This window comes from Chiroxiphia lanceolata, chromosome 6 (genome assembly GCF_009829145.1).
Source record: "Chiroxiphia lanceolata isolate bChiLan1 chromosome 6, bChiLan1.pri, whole genome shotgun sequence".
Classification (NCBI taxonomy): Eukaryota; Metazoa; Chordata; class Aves; order Passeriformes; family Pipridae; genus Chiroxiphia; species Chiroxiphia lanceolata.
Genome location: NC_045642.1, coordinates 49,437,782 through 49,463,257, shown reverse-complemented (window position 1 = coordinate 49,463,257; position 25,476 = coordinate 49,437,782). Strand labels below are relative to the sequence as shown.

General features: G+C 39.4%; 1 protein-coding gene across 13 annotated transcripts in view; it reads right to left on the bottom strand.

Moving 5' to 3' along the window:
• UNC79 (unc-79 homolog, NALCN channel complex subunit) overlaps window positions 1–25,476 on the bottom strand; it is a 106,923-nt gene that overhangs the window by 59,687 nt on the left and 21,760 nt on the right. For all 13 annotated transcript variants that reach the window (XM_032690762.1, XM_032690759.1, XM_032690763.1 and 10 more), the window contains 19 exons: window positions 24,039–24,127; window positions 22,830–22,870; window positions 21,555–21,583; window positions 20,341–20,570; window positions 19,834–20,005; window positions 18,256–18,486; window positions 14,936–15,126; window positions 13,988–14,111; window positions 12,526–12,666; window positions 10,998–11,219; window positions 10,176–10,403; window positions 8,819–8,960; window positions 8,336–8,415; window positions 8,103–8,251; window positions 6,946–7,103; window positions 6,422–6,603; window positions 4,968–5,169; window positions 3,184–3,363; window positions 2,091–2,156 (listed from right to left, as the gene is read on the bottom strand). In XM_032690762.1, coding sequence (XP_032546653.1) covers window positions 2,091–2,156; window positions 3,184–3,363; window positions 4,968–5,169; window positions 6,422–6,603; window positions 6,946–7,103; window positions 8,103–8,251; window positions 8,336–8,415; window positions 8,819–8,960; window positions 10,176–10,403; window positions 10,998–11,219; window positions 12,526–12,666; window positions 13,988–14,111; window positions 14,936–15,126; window positions 18,256–18,486; window positions 19,834–20,005; window positions 20,341–20,570; window positions 21,555–21,583; window positions 22,830–22,870; window positions 24,039–24,127 — 2,857 coding nt within the window. The remainder of the gene's footprint in view (window positions 1–2,090; window positions 2,157–3,183; window positions 3,364–4,967; window positions 5,170–6,421; window positions 6,604–6,945; window positions 7,104–8,102; window positions 8,252–8,335; window positions 8,416–8,818; window positions 8,961–10,175; window positions 10,404–10,997; window positions 11,220–12,525; window positions 12,667–13,987; window positions 14,112–14,935; window positions 15,127–18,255; window positions 18,487–19,833; window positions 20,006–20,340; window positions 20,571–21,554; window positions 21,584–22,829; window positions 22,871–24,038; window positions 24,128–25,476) is intronic.

Sequence of the window (25,476 nt, the reverse complement as noted above, 5' to 3'; positions counted from 1 at the left end):
CTTGCTGAACAATATAATTTAGAAGCTCAGTGATAAAATGCTCAATTTTGCCAGTATTTCATAATACTAACACTAGCTAACAAAGACTTCCCAGGACTTTTCCTGACATTTTGCTTTACAGAATCACAGAATATTCTGAGTTGGAAGGGACCCATGGTCATCGAGTGGGTCCAGGATGGGACCTCGATGATCCAGGATCATCAAGTCCAACTCCTGGCCTTGCTCCCAAGAGTGTGCCTGAGAGTATCATCCAAACACTTCTTGAACTCTGTCAGGCCTGGTGCTATAATCACTTCCCTGGGGAGCCTGTTCCAGCATTCAACCACCTGCTGGCTGAAGAACTTCTTTCTCATATCCAACCCAAACCTCCCCTGACACAACTTCAGGCCATTCCCTGGGTTCTGTCACCGGTCACCACAGAGATCAGTGCCTGCCCCTCCTCTTCCTCTCACAAGGAAGTTGTAGATCGCAATGAGGTCTCCCCTCAGTCTCCTCCAGGCTGAACTCTCTCAGTGACTGTCCATGATACAGGTAGAGGATACAGGAACAAATACACGATCCTGGTGTTCAATGCATACAAAATGCACGCAGAACTCATCTTGCATTTGGACTGTGCAAGAATGACAGTTTTAGATCTAGAAAGAACAGACCAGCACAAGGACTAGTTCATTCAAGTGATAAGTGTAAAACAAATGTTTTTCTACAACAGATGTAGAGCCTCTGTTCAGGAGTCAGTCAGTTCCTTAGCTGAATCAGATATGCTCAGTACTGCCAATGCAGTGTTAAAAACAATGAGTCAAACCTTAAAATAATTTTTTACAAGAATTTATTTATTTATTTCAGAAAGAAATAATAAATACTGGGCAGGAGGAGAGGGACAGTCACTTGTCTCCTAGTTCCCAAATCATCTGTGATATTCTGAATCATATCATCAGACTTCAGATCAGTAGTTACTAGCTACATGCAACTTCTTTTATATATACATTTTTAGTGGAAATTTCTTTGAACCTCAGGTGATTAAGAGGCAGAAGAGAGCCTGAGCATGGAAAGTGAAGGTTCAAAATACCAGAACACATCTAATAAAATCACAATGGCTAACAATGCCTACTGTGAGACCGACACTCTTTATATGACAAGTTCCTTTAAGCCCAGTACATACCAGGTGACTGGTGCCATTAAGTGAAGAACAGTCATTCACTGACACATCTATTCATCACACCATTATTTCACTTGTTCCTTCTATGAGCCTGTGACAACCCATCAGCTCTGTAAGAAACTGATTGACTTGCAGCTCTCACTGGGATAGCAGAACAGGGCTATATACCACTAATTCAGAAGCTCTACTATTCCATTTCACAGCTTAGTCAGCACCCACACTGACAAGATATCTTCCTTTCAGATTCCTCAATAAACTGGTATGTTCTGATTCTGAATTTGCATCTGTTGGAAGCATCCAAGTCTTGAAGAAGGAGCATGAAAAGATTTGAATCCGAGACTTTTTCATTTCCAAATTGTCAGTCTACACAGCACTCAAAGCAAGAACTGCCAGTAGTCCCAATTACGTAAGAGATTACTTGGACTCTGCTGAGCTATCTGTTCTACAGATGCCTGACAGAAGGGTGACATCTTCAAAAAATGTCACTTAATACAAAACAAAGGACTTAAGATGTCTGTAAGCATACAGAAGAGATAAGTGTTATTTACGGTACTGACAAGCAAAAGCTGTCTGTAAAACCTGACGGTCAAAGATCAGGCTCAACACAGGTGACCCACAGGGCCAGTATACTAAAGATTTATTTACTTGTGGGCAATGAAATACAGGAAGGTGAGGCACTGCTGGCATAGCTGACTGCCCCTGAATAACCTCCTCCCAACTCTGAAGTACTACTTACAACTGGAGGCAGTTTTCAGTACAAATTGTAAGCAAAGCTTCAATTTACACTTTTTGGAACCATGCTGAGATGTGATTCACTGTGCCACTTAGACAACTTCCATCTTGTGTAAGTTTATCTCATGATTCAGCAAGAAAGTCAGAGTTAGAGCCTTCCTTTTCCTGTTCCATCAAAACACACCTCCCTTGTCAAACCCACCTGGTGTTTGCTCTGGTGTTCCTCCAAGTGCTGGTGCAGACTGCTCATGTCTGGTCAAGCTCACAGCTTTAAAAAAAACAAGAGCAACTCTGTTTAATAAGGCAGCACTGACATCTTACACTTAGCATATATTCAGTGCTAGCATATTTATGTTCATTTACTCATGCGCTGTTGTCAGGCAGTGAGTGTAATTGCTTGGAATGTGTCTCTTCTGTGCCCTACAGGTTTTGTGCACCATGTTCTATAACTCTAACTTTCTCCATCATTTAATTTTGCTGCTAGAAGAGTTATCACACAGGAGTCCATGTGCAGGATCGATAATTGGTCAAGCAGGATTACCTAAGAATCCCAAAATATTCGAGGGCAGAGGGAGTGTTGGAAAGAAAATTACTTTGTAACTTAATAGTTTACTAGCACCCAAGTTTGAAAGTTTTATCATCCTTTTATATGGGTAAGAGCAACATGAGAGGTCCAATTTGAATATAAACATTAATTTGTGTTCGTAAAATTCTCTAAATGAGAATGGTTGAGCTTTATTTCTGCTTGGAAAGGTATCTGCATGGCACTCCATATAGGCCTATGGTTTTCCTGCACCTACATCCTCCTATAGAAGCTAGCAGGAAGGATGTGCTGCATTGACACTGTTTTCTTAACAAAAGAATTCTGAGTATATCCAAAAATTCATTTGAGACATTAAAAGTTGATTTTACATGTCTACCATATACTGCATGCACTGATTAATAATTACAAATAATAGATAAATTAGTAACAAATTAATTTTCCTGTAAACACTGCTTCTATTTAAGACAAAACTGGTGTGTTTTAGCCACAAATAAAGATCTATATACAAACTAGTCTTGGAGCATTTTGTTACGTCATTTTAAACAAACATAGCATAGATATAATGTCTGTCTATGTTCTCTGTCAAACTCGCTAACTTGTCATTATCTGAATAATGCCCAAAACAGTCAGAAACCTAAATTTGCTGTCCAATTGGATAAATATTGGCGGCTCCAATGTGTACCCATAAATAGGATACGATCCTAAGGGAGAAGACGGAGGTGTGTCACAAAAACGTAAATAGATACTCAACGAATTTTGGTGGTTAAGGTTTCTGGAAGGGAGAGCGCTCTCTTTGACTCCGCTGGTCCCTTCACACTGTCCCTCAGGGAGCGCACACTCTTCTGACGGTTACGCGCGAAACGAGCCCTCTTGATCTTCCACATTGCTGCATCACTGAGGTTGGCGACATTTGTCCGGACAGCAGTGATAGCTTTGCAAATGCAATTGACCAAGTTAGGATTCATTCCACAGCATGGTGAGGCCCCAGCGTTGCCAAGTGCCTAATGCAATTGGGCCCCAGGTCCCACTCCAGTCAAGAAAGCTTCATATGGGCTCAAGGGGTCCACCTGCAAGGTACTCATTTGTATGCTCTCATTCTGAAATCCATAAAACCCCAAGTGGCAAAACTATGTTAAAAAATTTTGCTGTTACTTCCTTCTTTAGAGATCGGATAAAAACAGGTTCTTAAAATCAAAACCTGAATTTCAGGCTAAGGGAATATGAGATGCACCCTACTTAAAATGGCAAAAATATCATGAGTACAGATCACATTTAGTGCACTCATACACAGATTTGGCCTCTAGTCTTGCATCACTGACCTCTGGTCCTGCCTACACCTACCGTCCTGTATTTGAACAAAAAACCTGTGAGTGTTCATTATGCAGTTACAGTGCTGTTACCAGCAGCATCACTGCATGTCTTAATGTGGTCAGCAATACTTTTCCATACTTACGTCTAGAGTGCACTGAAACCCCCTGAGTTTAATGATCTGAGTGACTGAAGCCAGTGAGCCCATCCTTTGCACCACTCTTTGAAATGGTAAAGAGAAGGTTAAAAAGAAATCTAAAAACTATCTTTTGCATAATTTAAATAACTCCCAAATACACATATTTAAAGATATGACCCCACACTTGCAGCTAGAGATGCTAGAAAACAGTGTCAAGATTCCCTCCTCAGGCCACATCAGCAGTTCCCAGGATTGGGTTAAGCTACTCATATATGGAGAAGAAAATACATTTGCAGTTCCACCCCTCTCCTGTGTAGCAGCACCCAGGAATTTTCAAGCATTGGGCTTCATGCAAATGTAGGAGGAGGCATTAGGCTGCTGAGGGAGCACATGCTGTTCAAACAGCTGTTCCCACCTCCTCCAAGAAAATTAGATGGAAATAGATCTTCCTTATGGGCCACCACTTGTGTTAGGAAATTTTCAATTACTCTAAATGCTAAACAATCATGCATGAATTATTTTTTAGTCCCTTCCTAGTGAATGTAAGGAGACAAGAAACCAAGTATGAACAGGATAAACATTTACATACATTTATCACTGCAAGAATAGTTAACTGAACACTGGCTCCAGGAGTCCACGTGCCTCTTGTGTTGTGCCACATACACTGGGGTTTTTTTGAGGATCATACAGCTCCTAGGGCTGAGTTTAGACAAACCACCACAGAACAGGGTCAGGCACAATTTAGGACTTTGAAAATAGTGAACTTGACAGCATAAGAACAGCTACAATAGAACAGGGTTAATGCAGGTTGCAGTTGATGATAGAACCAGACTGCATTTCAACCAAGGCTGGCAATCACATGCTAGGGAGAGCAAAACATGATGCCCAAAGGTGGAAAAGACTATAGCTTAATCCATAATTGGGCAGTCAAAAAATCCTCACTTTGATTTATTTTCTTTTGGCCTGAAAGATTACTTAATTTCAGAGAATTTATACATGTGATTCCTACAAGCCTCTCAGACCCTTGCAGGAAGATTAAATTCCAGAACATGATAAAAGGAGATCAGATTGATTTGGATTCTGCTTACTTGTTGGGAAAGGGAATTCTTTGTTGCAGTCCAGATGAAGCTGTGCTTCCAGAGACAGGGTCTCAAAGCGATTCACAAAGAACTCCCAGCTCAAAGCTGGAATATCTGCTTTTAAAAAATGAAGTAGCAAAAGCTTACTAAGAATTGTGGGCCTGTCCTTGACTACTGTGTCAAACTGGAAATCAAGGCAGAGGCAGAGACCCTATAGAGGGAAACAAAAAAAATAACACAGAAGTGAGATATGAAGTCTTTTCAGGATATTTTAAAGCAAAAGGAGGTGAAAGGTCACAACTCCTGCCAATTAGTATAGGATAAAGATTTAGCTCCTTTTTTCTATCAAGTCCTTTAAGTCAGAACTAATGCTATTGATATCAACAGGAAAGTAAGGTAAGTAAGGAGATAAATGAACATCATATTTAGAATGTAGAATTTGCTAGGATTCCGAGGAATGTAAAGGTGCAGGCAAAGTTCTGTCCTACTGCACATTTGGTACACAATATCAAAGTACTTTGCTCATACACCCCTGCTTGAGAAAAACCTTACATTCAGGTAACTGAATCAAGCCCTTAATTATAAAAAGAATGAATCATCAAGCCCAAACAGAGGAAGAAAAATTACACGGTGAAGTGTATCAGAGGCACTTTGCCTCAAAATTCTTCTGTACATTACTTGCACTAGAATTTTGGCTCTAGTGTCAAGACTTAACTTTGAGAAGAAAGCTCACATTAAATATGGAAGTGTGGTATACTGGTAACGGTCTCACTGAACTCAAGTTCTCTGGAAACTATTTTGAAAAGGTACCAAATGGAATAAAACTAGCAAATATTAACAACTTCTTACAGGCAGCAAAACTGAACGTTTCAAAATACATATTCATTCTATTCTCCACAGAACTAGAACTGAATCGTGTACTATGAGATTTATTTATCTTGCTTATCTCTCTCTCATAATCCATTTAGTTTTAATCATGAGAATTTGGATTGACAGGCTCCCTCACACGATAAAATGACATGCCTACGTAAATTTTTTGAAGATCAAGGCCATGTTTGGTTTTGCTCAAACATATTTTCTCATTGTGAGCTCAGCAGGGTGTCATAAGACTTACAAATGTATTTTTAATTGAAAAATATCAAATTATTTTAAAGTAATAAAAAATATTTACAGCTTTTTACAACCACTTCAAATGCAATAGTATCCTCTGTAGTCATCAAAGTATTTATGGTTGGACTAGATGATCTTTAAAAGGTCTTTTCCAATGTAAACAACTCCATGATTCTAAGTTGGGGGTAGGGTAGTACCATTTCCCTTGGCTATTTTGTGCCTATGTCAATGACCAAGACCTATAATGCTTGCCTAAAGATGCATTAGCAGTGACTGTGATGCTGTACATCTGAACTTCAGGTGAAAACCCAGTTTCTTGTTTGAATGTACTTTTTCCCATGTAATGCACCCACCTGTAAAGCTGGTCTCTTTATGGTGTCAAGTAATAACCCAGCTCTTGTAGCTACTGCTGGGTTGACATCTTCCACAGCAGTCAGGAAACAGCAGAATGCATGAGCTAAGGAGTACTTCAGTAGGTGGTTTTTTGTCACAGAGTGAATATCCAAAAATCTGCACAAAACAGCTACCTTCTCCACTGTAGCCATCACGTACCCAGACAAAGAAAAGAGGCATATTCATTTAGGCAATGGCTTCTTTATGTACTGATGAATAGAACTTTCCTAGAAACATGCACAGCTGAGAAAGTAACAACAAAAATAGCTAGCAAGAGTTGTAATTTTGTTTTTATTACCCAAAATGTTTCATGTTCTCCTCTATTCTACAGCACTGTTGTGCCATAGTTTTGCAACAGACTATCTTCAAAACTCTCCAGCAAAAAGTTCCTCATCTATTACAGGTCTCCTCAGTTACAGCAGAGAAAGTTCTACCTCTTCAGAGAAGTAACAAAGAGAAAATAGAGTACATTCCTCAGGCCTACCTGCTTCAAATCTCATCTTCCAATCTTTGCTGTTGAAATTGCTGTTTATGATTGTCCAGAAAATGTCAGCTCCATGGGGAAGAGAAAGCGCATGAAGAAGAAGCGGGACTGCCAGGGAAGAAAGCTGAGAGAACTCAGACTTCACAACTCCCCATAAACTGGAAAGACAAAAAAAGAGCAAGCCTGCTTATAAAAACACTCCCTTTATATCCTTTCTTCTAAATGTAACGCACTTTTCATGAAAATCTTCGTGAGCCATCCTAGGCACATATGTGAATTCTACAGAGTGGCTTGTAGGAAAACAGAGCTACTTGCAAATCTTCAACTTGAGCAGTTTCTCTGGAAAATCCAAGTTTAAATATTCCTTACTTTGAAACACTTCAGATTTTAAAAGAGGTTGCCTAATTCAAGGCAACTACCATGGAACATAAACTGTCCTATGAATTAGGAGTTTCAGCATGACCAGCTTCAGAACATAAGCCACATGAACTGTTCCAGCATCACGAATAACCAAGATGTTGTGTGTTCACAATCTGCTGGTATCTAGATTCAGAACAGATTCTGTAGTCTGCTGAAACCTTACAGCCTCAGGAGATGCTCAGTGAAATTGATACAGAGCAGCTGTAAGTGGTGATGAACACACTATTTTAGAAGATTATATGCTGACGTTTATTCAGCTAGTTTTCTGTAAAATCCCTGTCTCCAAAGAGAATCTTAAAATACGCAGATTTCAATCCAATTCACTCTGATTCTAAATGAAAAAACTTCCTTTTCCTCATAAAAATAAGGTGCAATACTGTTGTGCTTTCGGTTTTAATGTTAAAGTCCTATAAACTGTGTACCTGTCTCTACATCATATTTTATTTTATTTTGTAGAGTGAGGGAAGATACCTCAGTCTCAGATAATGCTATTATTCAAAACAAATGGTGCATGACAGAGTAGCCATGATGGACAATGCAGGGTACCTTGTCTTCATTTCTAATGTCTTAATTAGCCTGTGCAGTGAGCTCTTAAATGGGTTTCTTAACCCTCCCACGCTTCCCTACCACCCTTGTTAATTTTCCATACTAAACCTGCAAATTCTTTGATGCTAACAACAAATGTATAGCCAGAGAACCAACAAAGTATGAGGACAAAATATGCAATAAACACCTACCTTGAAATCAGCATGTGATCTTGAATATAGGCAAGAAATTGTGGATGGTCCTTTCTTGCTATATATAGGCATTCCCCGTGAAGACACAGGATCTTCAGACAATTCAGCATGTTAAAAAGAATGTCTGGTTCTTCAAACCTTGACATTTCCTGTGGAAGCAGATGTATTACTGTCAACATAATGACACCACTTCACCAACAATTCAAACCAAACAAACAAGTAATCAGTGTTACCTGCAGTATAGTGTATATGAGCTTCAAGGTAACTGGAAGTTGCTGATAACAAAACTTTCTTTCTGTGTCATTTTTTATCGCTGTTAAAAATGTAAGTTACAGACAATGTTAAAATTCTTTTATCTGTGCATTAAATGAAACTAAAGAATGTTGAGGTGATGGAAGATATATTAATTCTAGCCACAGAACCTGCAGTCAGCAAAGTTAGAACAGCATGGAATTTGGCATGCAATGTTTTTGCTATTTTATGTTCAAAAAGTCAAAATTTCTTTTAACAATTTTCTGAGAGACAGTCATACATGCTACCAACCTAAATACAGCCTTCTTATGTAATTAATATGTTGAAATAATTAAATGCATGATAAAAAAGTGACTGTGCACTATTGAACTTGAAAGACTGCTTCAGAAACTTGTATTCTATATGAGTAAAGCATTTCCTTTAAAGCCTTATGGAAATACTCAACCTTCTCATCCTCTACCTACCAGCATTTTCTGTGGTCTCTGTGTGATTTCCTGGATTTTCTCCATGTTTTGGTGCTGATTTGTCTTCCTCTTCTCCTTCAGTTCCTATAATAAACTCAGGTCTAGTATACAGAAGACTATCTTCGAGGTTATCTGTGGGCTCCTTTAAGAATATAATAGATTAAATTCATTTCTTGATATTGTCCATATCCTGCTGTTAAAGCTACATTTGGTGTGATAAGCTGAGCTCAAATGAGGCATTGTTTAGTTCCATGTACATTTGTGCATTCAAATCACCTGCTATCTAATATTTTGCATCAGCAAATGCATACCAACAGAAAGACTATGTTTTAGACATGGATTTAACAGAAACTGCATATCCATATTGGACCTGAGGTGGATCCAGTCACGGAGCCAATGTTTCACCAAGTTTGTCATCCTTGCCTGAAAGGAGTAACAGACAGGAGCAAGGCATCTCCTACATGATTGCAGAGTTACAGGCTTAGGGGCAGGACCACTTTTACATTGAACAAAGGAGTAGGCTGTAGTTACTTCTGCCAGTGGCCAGGAGCTCAGGATTAAAGGTTGTCATTGTGACATTTATGTTGTAAATTGCAGGGTGGATCCTAGAAGTGGTACCATGCCCCAGCACCCAAGACTGCACTACTTGTTAATTTTGAGATGAGAATCTGTACTGACCAGGCACGAGAAGATTTTTCTAGCACAAGTTAGTGAATATCACATGCACAATACCTGCTACTAGCAAAAACATCCAAATGAAATCCTGAACCTTTTACACTTAGAAGGGCATCACTATGCCCTCCACTGAAAAAAGAAATATTAATAAACATCTCCTACTAACATGTCACAGCAAACGAGCACTCAGAATAAGTGGAATGATGCTGTCTTCTCAACTATCAGTTGGAACAGTTATGTATAATAGACATACAGCTTAAAACAAATTCATCAAACCATCACCACCACAGGAAATGCTCTAGTTCTTCTGCAAACCTACAGAAGACTTTAATGATGACTAGCAATTGAAGAGTACAGATTTGTGTCTGAAAAGCTGGATACACAACCTGAAGTACCTTCAGTTTTTCAACAATGCTCAGCATTTTCAGTGGTCAAGTACCAACTAAGGCTTGCTCACTTGACAACTGATTCACTCAAAATCATTAATCATTTCTATGTACCCACTCGATGAATCAATTCAGACTTAAATTTTACAGTTCAGTGGCATTTTGCTTTAACCTCCTGAATCCTTCCTGCCAAAGGTCAGTGCAGCTTTGCTCCCTCAAGCACAATGGAATGAGAAAAATGAGGAAGAGGTGTTTTAGCACACCAATAATACAGACCCTTTCCCAGCTCTACTTACCACAAGCCTAATTTCTTCCTTTGGAGCAAGCTGTTCCAGCAGCTCAAAACCCAGTTGGTAACACAGAATGCTGGACTGGCACAGACCACATTCAACTGCTTTTTCATCTTTCTGACAGGTGTGAGAACCACCCCAGGGTGCCTGGAATACATTGTTTATGATGGATATTATATCTTTTGAAATGCTGTTCTCTAAGCCCAAAGTGACACCATCATCCTGGAGTTCCATCTGAAAGAAAGTGAAAATGGTAAGGATTTATTATTTATTTAAAAGCCAGAGCCCTAACTGTCTGATTTGTCCTACATTTCTACTAGTTTTATATTACAGTGCTGGGAAGAATTTGAGATAAATTGTAACATATTAAATTTTAAATTTTCACTGGTGTTGAGGCCCGAGCTCCAACAGCTAAACTAAAGAGACAATTTCAAGCACAAGATCCGCTAATTTTACCTGGAGACAGTTATCTAAAGCACTTGCCCTTGGATTCACAATGTCCAAATTTAGCTATCCAAAAATTATGTATCTAATCTAAGCCTATCAACAATCCTCTGCTTCTAGTCTGTAGAAATCTTCAAGAAGTTCCTTTCACTATTATGAAGTTAGTGTCTAACCTGAATGTGGAGATATTTAACTTCACTGAACATGAACCTATAACTCCTATAGAGGTAAAGGCAGATGACAGCTGTATTGGAATTTAAATGTCTTACACTTCATGCCAATCCCTTAACAGAAAGGGAATCAATACAGGATCAAAGGAGAGCCAAAAGTGACTACAGAACTTCAGTGTCCCTTCCATGTGGGTGTTTTTTCTTCTGCAAGTACCTGCTTCAGTATGAGATCAAACATCAGAATGAAGCAATTAAGATTCATTTCTTCATCTTCACAGTCAAAATCAATTGTTTTTCCACTAGGGTGTCCAAAGTTCTTGAAAGGGCTGTGAAAAGGACTACGTATTGGACTCCGGAATGGGCTCTGGAAGGGGCTTGGGTAAGGACTCAGCATGTTGTTCTGAACTCTGCGCCCAGGGTCAGAAGCAACGCTCACCTGAAAATATTAAAAAATCAACATGTCCAAATGACTGTTAGACATTTAAGAAATCCCATTCTATATGAAAACGCAAAAAATATCAAGAACTATGACAGTCTTACCCTTCTGTAGCTGTTCTGCAAAATATACACGTCACTTAATGCCACTAAATGATAGAATATGATAGAAGTATGGGAACCATATTCTGCACAGATGTATATATTCTCTTAAGCTAAGTGGTTGACATTCATTATATTATTCTTGTTGAGGAGGAATTTCAACATCATAAACCAAACACAAAACTGGTGCAGGCAGTAAAGCAGCCATCAGGTTACAACAATCTGCTCCATGATCTATGGACACTAATTTTAATAGCAGGAGGCTAATAAAGGAGGCCATCTCAAGAGAAGGGTGTTAACTAAGGCTGTACGAAGAGTACAGGTAGCTGGAATTGAACTAGACGCAATGGTAATAAGATGTGTATGTCTGCACTGATTTATGCCCACACCACAAGAGGCCATCTAAAATACCTGAGAAGCTCTAGGTGTTGTAGGGAGATACACATGTAGATGATACATGAAGTCTATTTTCAGGCCAGGTATGGTCTGAAAGACCAGAGAGTAAGCTTGTCCATTTTTCTGCTTAGTTTAGAAGTGATCCTGAGCTAGGTGTGGGAGAGCTGTCTGCAGAGCTACATCAGAAGACAGGCAGACCACATGTAAGGCATCATCAACTGCCTCGATGCTGTAGTTCCTTAAATCTAAAGAATCTGATCTTCCCAAGCAATCTTGTTCCTGATGTCCTTGAAGCACTTCATCCAAACTACTGGGAAGTTAGCCACATCAGACCAAGCATGTGTAATGCCCACACATTTGTACGTGTTTTCGTTCAGACCAAAAGCCTTTGGCAACTTCAGATCAAATTTTGCACCTCTTGGGTGTGGAAAAAAAATTCTGGGAAACAGAAATAATTCTGTTCCATCACTCTTCCAAAACATACCTGGGCCCACCAAATTCGTACCAGAACACAAAAGGTTATTCTGGGTGACCAGTTGTCCATAACAACTTGCCATTGATAGTTATTAATAGAAGGTGAAAAGAACAAAAAAGGTTGGAAAAGATACCAAGTTGCTACCTGTATTATCTTTACACTGATCATGTGATAGAGCGATGTTAAGTGATGTCAATTTTCTTCCATTTTCAAAATTTATAGTGTTTCCAATTAAATGCTGCCATATTGAAAGATGGCTTTTTAATCCTTCACATGTGTTCTATTAGGAAGACTGTTCTAAGCAAAAAAAATAAGCAGGATAAGAAACAGTTACCCTCCGAGCTGCAAGATTTCCTGCCAGTTCACTGACTCTCGATTTCCTTTGATTTGCTAACTCTTTTACAGAATTAACTCCATCAGAAAACATGCTGATTAGTAACTGAAGAGGTACAACAATGTCAAGTTCAGACAACACCTGAGGATAGACAATAAATAAAAAGTAAGTTTCAAGTTTAATCACAAACACCATCTACTTTATAAGCATCTTTATAATACAATCCTCAGCTCAGCAAATTACATGTATTTAATTTTGAGATTCAATGAGGTGAGGTGCAAGTTTAGATTTCTGTTAGAATCCAGGCAAAAGAAAACTGGCAAAAAATAGGTTATTTTCAAAATATTTGTTGGCATCCACTTGGTGCACCTTGAGATCAGTTTTATGCACAAAACCATACAGGGATGTGAGGTTATTCCACAAAAATATTTCTGTAAAGCAGAAGATTACCAATACTTGAATGTATAACTATTTACTGTACTTATTACTACTTGAAACTGAATTCCTGTATTTATTCTAAGAATCCAGTCACAATGGTAGCCTACAGGTGTCAACATACAAACTGGATGGTTTTTTGCGAATCACTGAGAATATTCACAATCTATTTTGTCACCAACACTCAGAAAAATATGAGCTCATTTGTACTTGCCATTAAATGTTATTAAGTCAAGAAAATTCTAAAAATGTCATGCTTTAATTGAAAACCTTGTATACCTGAAAATTGCTACAGTCATCAGGTAAATTGGTCTTTGCAGAGGCTCAATTAAAATAAGCCTCAGCAGAAAAGAAGCAATAATGAAAAGTACAGGTATGATTCCAAGGTGCTGTGGAAAATTTTACACCCCTTTTGAAGTCACTGCCCTCAGCTGACATGATTATCTCTGTAGCTTTAAAATATGAACATTAGGTGAATGCCAATTTCATGGGCAAATATAGTGCAAAAGGGTCAGAGCAACAGAAAGTTTGAGCAGAAATGAGAGCTAGTCTCATTCAGGTCTTCATATGCAGGAACAACTACAGTTGTTTCTGGAGTCTGGAATTAATTTTGGAATCTACAGAACAAATTCTGCTGCCAAAAAGTCAACCAGCTCAATGACCCTGAAAACATAACTGATATTCAGAGGTAAAAGAAATTCCCAGCCTTCCATTTTATTACAGAATCACAAAATTATTTAGGTTGGAAAAGACCTCCAAGATCATAAAGTCCAACCTCTGACTGATCCCCACCTTGTCAACTAGATCACCACCCTGTCAACCAGATTACTGCTCATGATGGGTTAGCAACAAAGCTTCTCAGAGTCCATCTACCAACCATCCTTACACAGGAGCTAAGCAAAGAGCAGAAGGATTGTATGAACTCTGGAAAAGTGGCTAAGTGGCTTCATTTTTTTACTCTCCTTTTTCTTTTCTTTTTCGAAATTAAAAGCTCTTCCAGCATGAGTCATCAAGAGAGGACACTTACATGCAGCCAGAGTAATGCTTGCTCTTGCACAGAGGATGGATACCCTGTGAATCGACAGCTAATAAAGCCAAACATCTCCTCCATGGAGAAAGGGAGAGGACAAAGTTCAGTGTCAAACATTTTGCTGAAAAGTAGAACAAAAACATATCATCACTGAGTTACGATGGCACACACTGTATGAGGCATAACAGAAAACTGGTAGAAAGCTTGCATTTTCACCCTCCACAGGGTTGCTAGGTTGCTGATACCACCTGTCCTGACTGTGTAAGTTCATCTCTGAATTTGGTGACGCACCTTAAGAATTTACATCACATCTAATATGCCCAATTGCATTTGACAGCAATATCTCCTCCAACATCCAACATAAAAATTGGAAAATTTCTCATCTCATCAGTAGTCCACTATTCCATGCTTGCACTAAAAAAAAGTTTACAGCAATACCTAGAGATATGAACTTACAGTCAGTTTCAGAGCCTTTTCATCAATTAAAAGGCAATGTCAAGTTTTACTGTTAAAGGCATGAAATTATGACTCAGTCACCATTCTTATTCTGGTGTTTTCTTAGCTCAATAAATATATTAGCTAAATAAATATATCACTGACAGCTCTACTAATCCCAACCATTTCTCATCAACTTGACAGAAGGAGAAAGATGGTCCTTCCAACATGTTGCAGGAAGCCACTAAAAATGTGACTTGCTCACAGCAAAGAAGCATCCATGTACTTGGCTCTTGATACAGATATGAGGATATCAGAAGCAATAAAAGACTTTTCCCAAAGCTTAAGTGCTTTAGTCTAAATATAAGTCACAAAAACAAATCAGAAGCATTCACTCACTACTGTCTGTTGCACATACAGGCATTTTTATTCCTCGTCACCATCTTGTGCTACAACACTCAAGAATCAACATAGGCAACAACAGAATGATTCCAACTTATGTCTACATACCTCAGCACTTCCCGAAACTCTTTCAGTTGATTGTCAGGCACTTCTGTCCTTATAGCTTCCAACCATTCTGGCATGATACATTCCCATACTGACTGGTTTATCACATTATATGGAATCAAGCAAAGGATTCGATTTAGCCCTTCTTTTAACTGGGTTACAGCACTACACGATTTGTCCCAGTATCCGCCAACCTGTGGGTATTTCCAAGCATTACAATGAGGAACAACATTTCTAGTCCCCGTAACTTGCTCAGCATCATAAATTTGTTCAGTGTGTTGCAGCCAGGAAACTGTAGGGGGTGATCATTAGTACCTGCAAGGCGGAATTTAGAATTCAGCCATGGGGGTTGCATTGCTTTTTCCTCTCCTATTTGACTCACAGTACCCAAAAGCACTGTCAAAGTCTTAGAAGTTCACTCACTTCCAGGCCATTATATTACTGTTTACAGTTCTCAAAAAGGGACAGATTTATTTGGTTAAACTTGCACCACAAAGTATTTGCTCTCCATAAATTGTTACAGTGCTGGATCTTTATTTTGAAAAACATGGTCTGTACCAGGTGTTCTTTCATAGATATTTGTTTAGGGTTTTATTGAGGAAGGGTTCTTAGTGATGTAAGCCAAAAAAGTGTACTTCTAAGCACGTACGTAATTGGCGTACAGAGATTAATTATTCTAACTGACCTCAGCTCACATCTGCTGTTCCTGACTAATGGCTCTTGAGGTGCCTGCTGTTCTGGCAGAAACTACTGGTAATCTCGGCCAACAAACTACTTTTTCTTCTTCATCACAGCTAATTTCATGGCTATTTGTCTACATGTTCTAGTGAAGCCCTGTAAATCTGGCAAGTTGTCAGTCTAGTCTTAAGTATTGCAGTGGGGGTAACAAAATTCAGAAGAGAGGCTGGATCCAAGAAAAAAAAAACACATAAGAGATTACAGAATGAGGTTCAGTCCTTCCTTTACCCCCTGGCCTCAAAGCTCTGATCTCTTTTTTCAGTTTCTAACAGTCAAAGTATCCATCCATCTCTCAAATTCCCTCAGCTGCGCTCCAATCCTCCCACAGCCCTATATATCTTCCGAGCAATGGTTCATAGTAAGACACATATACATGCTGGTCTGCACACGTATGCTGGTCTGTCTACAGTAAATCCTATTAGTTAGGTCATGAAAAATGCACAGATGTTCATGCCTGATGATGTGATACATGGCATCAAGTCCCAACAGCCCTTTCTAGCGTAGCCTTAATTTTAGGAAACAAAACTTAATTTTGGGAAACAAACCCAACATGTCTTCTGAACATTTTACATGAGAGGTCACAAAATTAATGTCTTGGAAAAGCATGGTTAAGTGGTGATTTCTGCTTCATAATTAATGGACAGATCATCCTAATTATGGAGCAGATCATCCTAAGTGCAATCACACAGCACCTACAGGATGGACAAGGGATCAGACCCAGCCAGCATGGGTTTAGGAAGGGCAGGTCCTTTCTGACCAACCTGATCTCCTTTTATGAGGTGACCTGCCTGGTGGATGAGGGGAAGGCTGTGGATGTGTCTATCTGGACTTCAGCAAAGCCTCTGACACTGTCTCCCATAGCATACTCCTGAAAAAACTGGGAGCCCATGGCTTGGACAGGGGCACTCTGTGCTGGGTCAGGAACTGGCTGGAGGGCCAGGCCCAGAGAGTGGTGGAGAAAGGGGCTGCATCCAGTTGGCAGCTGGTCACTAGTGGTATCCTCCAGGGATCAGTGCTGAGCCTAGTTCTATTTAATATCTTTATTGATGATCTGGATGAGGGGATTGAGTGTACCCTTAGCAAATTTGCAGATGACACCCAGTTGGGGAGGAGTGTTGATCTGCTGAAAACCAGGAGGGCTCTGCAGAGGGATCTGGACAACCTGGAGAGATGGTCTGATTCCAGTGGGATGAGGTTCAACAAGGCCAAGTGCCAGGTCCTCCACTTTAGTCACAATGACCCCATGCAGCGCTACAGGCTGGGCACAGAGTGGCTGGAGAGCAGTCAGGCAGAAAGGGAGATGGAAATTTGGATTGACAGGAAGTTGAACATGAGCCAGCAGTGTGCCCAGGTGACCAAGAAGGCCAATGGCATCCTGGGCTGGATCAGGAACAGTGTGGCCAGCAGGACCAGGGAAGGGATTCTTCCTCTGTACTCAGTGCTGGTGAGGCCTCACCTGGAATACTGTGTCCCGCTCTGGGCCCCTCAGTTCAGGAAGGATATTGATTGAGGTGCTGGAGCAGGTCCAGAGAAGAGCAACAAAGCTGGTGAAGGGACTTGAGCACAAGTCCTGTGAGGAGAGGCTGAGGGAGCTGGGGTTGTTCAGCCTGGAGAAGAGGAAGGTCAGGGGCGACCTCATCACTCTCTACAACTACCTGAAAGGAGGTTGTAGCCAGGTGGGCGTCAGTCTCTTCTCCCCGGCAACCAGCAGCAGGACAAGAGGGCACAATCTTAAGCTGTGCCAGGGGAGATTTATGTTGGACATTAGGAAGAAATTTTTTATAGAGAGAGTAATCAGACATTGGAATGGGCTGCCCAGGGAGATGGTGGATTCATCATCCCTGGAGGTTTTTAAGATGAGACTGGATGTGGCACTTAGTGCCATGGTCTGGTAACCATGGCAGTGTTGGATCAAGGGTTGCACTTGATGATCTCGGAGGTCTTTTCCAACCCAGTTGATTCTATGATTCTACGACAGAAAGAATGACACTCTTTCTGGAAGAGATCCTACCTGTGGTTGCACTTAGGCACCCTGGATGGCATTCCAGGTAAATCTCTTTCTCTTCACCAGCAACAAGGCAAACCATGTCAGACTGGTCTTCAACTCAGTCACTTAAATCAGGTCTCTGAAGCTACAGGGCATCAGTATGCCCAGAGTTCCCTTTGGTTACAACTGTGTGATTTCACAAACCCGAATTCACAGCTTCAGAGATGAGGTATGCAAAGAACAGAGAAACATTATGAAAGGACAGGCTCATATCTGTGAGTAGGCAAATGATACCTTTTACTAAAGGCAAGTTTGGGTACTTCAGCAGCATAATGAAACCATGCAGCTATCAAAAACATGTAGTATTTTTCAATACTCACAATATTCTTTCAACCTGTCTTCGTATTAGTATAAATAATGCTCACTTTCTAATATAGTAAAACTAAAAATGCTATGAAGAGCAAAAATTCCTGAACTTCACTGCTCCCTCTACCATTGAGATTTCTTTGCCTTGACAGACTAGGAAAAAAAAGGTCTTTTTACTTAAGACCTTAATATCCGCAGCAAATAAAGGAACCTTCAGATAAATCATTCTTACCCTGGCAAACTCCATTGGTTTAGGAAGGAGGCACATAACCATGACATCAAAACGGACATCACAAACAGTCTTCAACCACTTAGTAACAAACTGGGGTTTGAGCTTTTCAACCAAGCTACCAACTTCATCATCCATCATGTAAGCTGTAGAGTGAAACCATTGGAATACCATGCTAACCAGCCTTGCTAAACTCTCTGTGGGTGTATTCTCACTGGGAGTGCAAAGGCTCACCTAGAAGAGAGAAACACAAATCAACTTTCATTTCTAGAATTAAAGGTGGCAAATTATTTATCAACTATATTTTGCATATTCTCAGATTTACAAGGATATATCTAGAAGACAAACAAGATGATCAGTTTTAAGCAGAGGCTGGCACAGGACAATTGACAAAACATTTCCAAACCAGAAAATAAAAAAAAGCCAAGCACTGAATTTTTTTATTTACTTTCAACACTGAAAAATATCAATATAGAATGCTTTGACAAACTGAAACATTTTGGTTTGAACTTTAAAATGACTTTTCATTTCATGTAATACCTGGTAAAATATGAGATATACATACACACATATATATAAAACATACAAGATAAAAAGTCAAATCAAGAACTTCAAAAATTCTGAAAGAAGATGTCTACTTAATACAATAAGTGATCTTTACTTTGCAAAAAGATTCCAATTTTGATTTTTTGTCCTCACTTGGGGTGAGTTTTAGGTCCTCAGAAATCCCCACATAATAATCAACATTATTCTCCCCTGCTCCAAAGTCTTTAAGGGCTATGGAATTCTGCACCTGGCACCTGGCCATCCAGAGGTCCTATCTCTGTTTTGATGACAGATGAGGGTCCTGCTATTCCTCACCTGTCACTGGGTGACTGAAGAGAGAGCCTGAGAACTCAAAGGGAATTGGAAACAGCCTGAGAGGGAGAATTTCCTGAAGGGGAATTGCAGAATGCAATTTCTGAGGATCTATAAGGCTGCAGCCTGGCCTGCTCATGAACTGGCCAGCAGCAGTCCTGATATTCTGGAATAATCTCTGCTAACTACTGTGAGTGGTAGGACCAGCACAGCTTCATTCTGTCAAGCCACACCAGGTAAATCAGCTGGAGTACACTGGCTGATCCAGACAGACCAAGCAAAACACAGGAAGGAAGAGCAGCCCATTAAGACTCCTCCAGCCTTTTGGAGGTAAGAGAGAAAGCTGTGCTTCCAGAGAGTGATGTTGAAAGCTGGAAGGTAAAAAATAGATTCTTAGGGGATTGCCTTTTGAAGTTAAAATAATGACACTCAGCAAGGGGCACTTGTGAGCAGAAGCTGATGGCACATAGGAAGCCAATTAAAAACCTAGACTGAACAATTCTGTTCTACACTCTACATAGTAGTCAGAGGCAGTAACAAGCTCCACTCAAACTAGTTATGAAATCTCCAAGTCTGACAGCTCCAAAGAACAACTTTTTGCTTACAAATCAGAAAAGTCTCCAACTAAAGCAAAGAAGTGGGTAAAAAAGATTAGCTAAAACTGAGGCTTCAGAAAGTAGACTGAACCATGAAGAGTGAGAGAAGAAAGCATGAATTTCTCACCAAGAACCATATTCCAAACTGGCTCAGGAGGCGTTGGTCATGCTTGTCATCATCTTTATTATCAAAGTCTGTGTTGTCCAGGGAGTGATGGGAAGAGGAGAGGCCCATCTGCCTCCTGCGGTTGAGTTCATGCTCCCTCTGCTCAGCATGAAACTCTGCTTCCTTCAGCAAGCTATAAAACAAGCTTACGGTCAGTGAATGCAGCTTTCCTGCACTGGATACAGGTGAGAATAACCAAAAATAACTACAGGTTAAGGCATTAGATGTCATCATTTTCCTGAGAACAGTAATAAAATAACATCAAATTCTAGGATTCAAGGCTGACTTCCTGGTCAGGACAACACTCACAGCTGATCTGTTGTCTGATAACGCAGCTGGAGTTCAGTGTCCCTGCTCTGAACTCACCCAGGTGAATCTATAATCCACTTGCACAAGACCTGCAGGTAATATTTACAGGAAAGCCTAATCCTGCTTTACATACTGATGCCTCATAAGCTGCCATATTACCTGATCACAGCTTCCACAGTACACACGAGTTCCTCCGCCCCACACTCCCGGGTGTTGATAGGAGGGGGTGAGGTCTGATACAGGTGGGTTTCTGCAGCTGCCCCAACTTCGCTGCTGTGGTGATTCGAGTGGCATCTCTTGCAGTAGCGCACTGGCCTGTTGCCATGGCGGCCACAGCAGCCCGCTGAGAAGCACGTGACAACAGCTCTTCTGACGTGTGAACTACAGTTCTGAAAAACAGAAAAGATTTTATCAGGCCACAGGTACCAGGAGATGGAATGAAAATAGGCATGAAAACTTGGGAACTGGCTCAAGTGTTGGTAATTTCCAAAATCATTAAATATAAGCACTACTGTGTGTAAACTCCTAAAGTCAAGTATTACTGACCTTCCAGAAAGATAAACTCAGGATCAAGTGTCGAGCCTGAACTTAAATGTCACAGTTGCTCTTCCTTTGGAGCAGACCAAACTGACATTTAAGTCATCAGCCTCAACCTTCTGGCTTGGAGCAATCTCTAAAATTTACAATTATTCTCTTATGCTTCAGAATGTCTTTTTAAGTTACAAGTAGCAACAGGCACATCCTTAGGATTGCAAAAAAATGGTGCCACCATGACACAGTTTATGCTATGTAAGGATCTACCTTATCACAGGTAACTGACCAAGGCTCTGAAATAGGTGCTACCTTTATGTTTGCCACCTGGTAATCCAGCCCAACATAAAAGCTTTCTTTATCATATGAGAACTAGAATATGTTATGCACTGTATCCCTTGCTGTTAAAGTGTTATTAAAACACACTAGCTAGTATGTATTGCAAGCAGATTCTTTTTGTCAGCAATCTTTTCAGAGCCAAGCACTGAAGACTTTTAAAAATATACATCGTAGAGTACGATTTTTGTCCAATTTAGGATCAATCCACCTCTTCCTCTACCCTCTTCATAGGCAGAGTTATAGAATACAAAATGAGCTCAATTGCATAATTGAATTGCTTTACTAATTGACACTTCAACTAAAATCTACAACTCAAATCAAACACTGTCAATTTTAACAAAAAGAAACCTTGCTGCTGAATCATTCTCATCCATCAACAAATGCATTCATGGGTAAATTGTGAAATTTTGGAATGATACAAAGAAGAGCACACTACATAGTAATGGAATGACACTACACACAACATCAAATCATGCCTCATCACACGAATGGCTGAATCTTACCTTCTTCTGACATATAGCAGAAATTTCAGCTGTAAGGGGAAGGCATACAAAACATGAACACAGAATGACGATCTTTCTGTTTTATTATGGCAGCCATGGGAAAAGGGACTTCCTGCAAGGAAATCTCTAAGGCTAAACTTGGGTTTCCAGATACTGTTGAAACCTCTAAGCCTGTTGGACAGCATAAGGTAGGACACTATACTTAAGCCTATGGCTATTTCCACACTGAAATGCAATAACAGCATTTGTGCATTAAGTGTGGTGTGCTCTCCTACCCATCCACCTTCTGCCTATGCTTCTGCCTCCTGGACAGACTTGTAGAAGTACACCTCATAGGCACACTACTGTGGCATGCTGTAAGTAACACAGCTTAGATGTGCCTACACTGCTTGTGAAAGTTCATGGGATAAAAGAGTAGCGAATATGGATGAAGCAGCTACTACGTCTGTGGCCTATAATTTCATGTGAAATGTTTGCAGATTGAACCTGTAAGCAGTAGCTATTCCATCTGTTGTCCTGGCAACATATGATTCAGTAAATTTAAGTGGCTGATTAAAAGGAAGTACTTCCCTTAAGTAAATAAAACATTCTTAATCTGGGTAACATTTCAACTAAAAGCAGACAGCAAAAAAATCTCAACTGCTTACGAATTTTCAGTTTGCAGAGCAAAGAGAGAGGTGGTGCCTTCCTTGTGTCCCTGAAAGGGTTATTTTAGATAACATGCTGATTAGTCTGTCAACAAGCTTTGTCTGCATTCTAGTAGATAATAAAATATCACTGGCCAAAGGACAGTGATCGGATCAATGACTGGATCATGGAAAAATATTTTATGTTTTTTATGTTTTATATTTTTATGGTTTTTTTCCAATATCCTTTGCAGGCTCATATTAGAGATTTTCGCAAGCTTTAAGAGCTTTCGAATCAGACCCAGGTCACTGGAAGAACCAGCTCCTCTTTTTGGACACTGGTGTGGGACACAAATACTTTTTAAGAACTTGGTCCCAACTGTGAATACTTCAAGATTTCAAAATTGACAGTTGTCTCTGTTTCCTCACACATAAAGAGTTGTATCAATTTTCAGATAGAGGATTAGTCAATTTTTCATAGTACTTCAAGGTCATTCAGCAGCATTAAGTACAAGCTACTTTAAAATTCTAAAAAAACCCTCTTTTGAACAGAATGCAGCATTGCAAGTAATACAGTATGCAGAAATATCAGAACCATAGGTTTGTACAATTATGATTAGTTTGTACCTACCCTTAAAATACCTCTTACCTTGTGGCAGAAGAACATCAATCAACCACTCACTGTGATCCCTATAAATATTATAGATATAATTAGCTTTCCATTTTTTGTTTATATATGCATTTATTTTTTGCACAGAGGAAACTGAGATAAATTAATGTGGTAGCACTGACATTATTCTGAAGCTACTTTTTTCAAATGTAGTTCTATAAATTGCAGGCTGCTTTACATTACGTCTCTTTGTTGTGCCTGTCTTATTAAATTACCACTTTGCTGATGTTGGTCACCATGTTCAAGGCTTTCCAAAATTACTTTTGAGGTATAAATTTATCAAATTAAAATATTGTGTACTCTGAAAGCCTGATAACTAAGAAATGATAGTGAAGAAAAACAGATGAACATAGAAAAAAACCAAATTACCAGTACCATTTTCTGTGAGTGTCCATAGAAGCTATGCTTCTACAGAATTCAGCTACTTTTTCCTGCAGCTTTAAATCAATGATGACTTAAAACATAAGGTGAGATGTAATTGCTTTTCCCACAGCTAGTGTGATATAAAGTCGTCTTAAACTGGGGAGAAAAACACCCATGTAGGTTCTGAATTACCTGTAATCTTGCCCATTTCAACTAATGATTGGCATTCCCTGTAAGTATTAGCAGATTTTATAAACTAATGCAAACCATATTAGCAATTTAAAGGAAAAAAAGAAAAATCAAAACAAAAACCCAAGTGAGGTTAATTCATCTCAGGCTATATTTCTTTCAAGTACCAGCGAATCCTGGATCAATTTCTTTGATCTCTGCTGCCTCACAGTATACCTTAGAGAATAACCCCAAATACATGCTACAGAAAACTAATGAAGTCTCTGTGAAAGAGCCTTCACTGTAACGTTTTGCTTTTAATGGCAACTAATGGATGAGGACAAAAGACATTTCATAAGCAGAAGCTTGTACAATAACGAGGTTCCCCTGTTATAGTCAATGCATCCCACAGTATCTATTCATTCAGAGATCTCAGCTTCAAAATTCACTTCTGTTTAAGCTAGGTGCAAATGCTGATCATGTGAGACAAATTTCTGCAATCCTTATTCATAACAAATGGCAGCATGCTCCATATATTTCATCAGGTTTATCTATATAAAGTATATGCTAATCATAAGAAAATTAGGCAAAACTCCAGAGTTCCGAACTCTGGAGGCTGATGATACTTGATCACTTTCCAGCTCTTAGCTTACCTACCCTGCAATTCTCTGGCTGCATTCTTCACAAAGATATAGGGGAGGTGGCTTATCACCCAAAGCCACAGACAAGGATGGGTCAATGCACATCTGAAAAACAGAGAAGGAAAAGAATTAAGACACCTGTTCACTGAAACCCACTGAAAAAGTTCAACACATTAATGCTAGGACATACAATGTAACACAGCTCTGATATATGTTGAGAGCAACTTTCTGAAACAGGGTACTCAGCATGTGGCACACAAGATCTCGAATTATTTCTAAAAAAGAGAAGGATCTATGTGCAAAATAAGACCCTATAAGAAATAGGACATCCTTCAGTATCAGTATTATCACTGTCTGAAAGACAGGTACGTTGTGTTACATATTCACTTTGCATATTCACTATAGACTTCTAATTTATTTTTTTCCACCCAAAGACACAGTCACTTAGAGGTTCCATTGTTTAGGAGAAGATAATGTAAAAGTCTAGATTTTTCTCTCTCAGTAACGCCTCTTCCAGCAAAATCTAATTTTCAGTCATCACAGCTGTTAACATACAGCACAACTGCAGTGACAGAACAAAGACTCACAGTTCCCTTGGCAACATAGGTCCAGACTTTGTCCTGCATTAGCTTTTATTCTTTCACATTAGTCCGTTACAGAAAACAGTCACAGTTAATAGCCAGTTATATACATATTTGTCAAAGTGTTCTGTACTACTAAGGAAACATTGAACAGTAGTATGCATACACAATATCTTAACCACTTTAATCAAAATGTTTCTTAATCCATTCAAGTGCAAGACCTTATTTACAAAGACAAATGTGTCCTTGAATGTTTCTCATTTTTGTTAACCAAATTTTCATTCATCTCTACAAGACAAAACAGGCTGCATTTTTCTGAGTGACGACTGATCAAGACTGGTTCTGCCAAAATGAAGATAAGAGATCGTTCAAAAATATTCAAGTATTTCATCTGCAAAGCTTGGAACTGTACTTTTTTGACATCTTGCTTTATTGAGTTATTAGTCTGAATCTATCGATCACTTCAACATGAAGCAACACCTTTCAGCATTTTTCCTATAAATGAGGGATCATTGAGAATGATTGGAATAGGCAGGAAGGTGGTCTCTTCCAGGACTTTTGAGATAAGTATCACCATTATGCCCTGTCAGTAACAGAACCTGCAGAAAAGGCTCACTGAAGAACTGTTTGACTAAAGAAATTATGTTAGTATATGAATTGATGCTAGAAAAATTGGTTGTGTCTACATATTTAACTAGATACAAATCAATTAATTAGTACACCTAACTGTAATATGCTCTGGACTCGGGATGTATTCTTGCTGCAGCCATCAAATCGTGTCAAACCTTTTTGCATTTTTATTCTGTGTGTAAAGATACAATTTATCTCCTTCAACAGGGCTGCAGAAGAGGTAAGCAAAGCTTTTTTGCCATT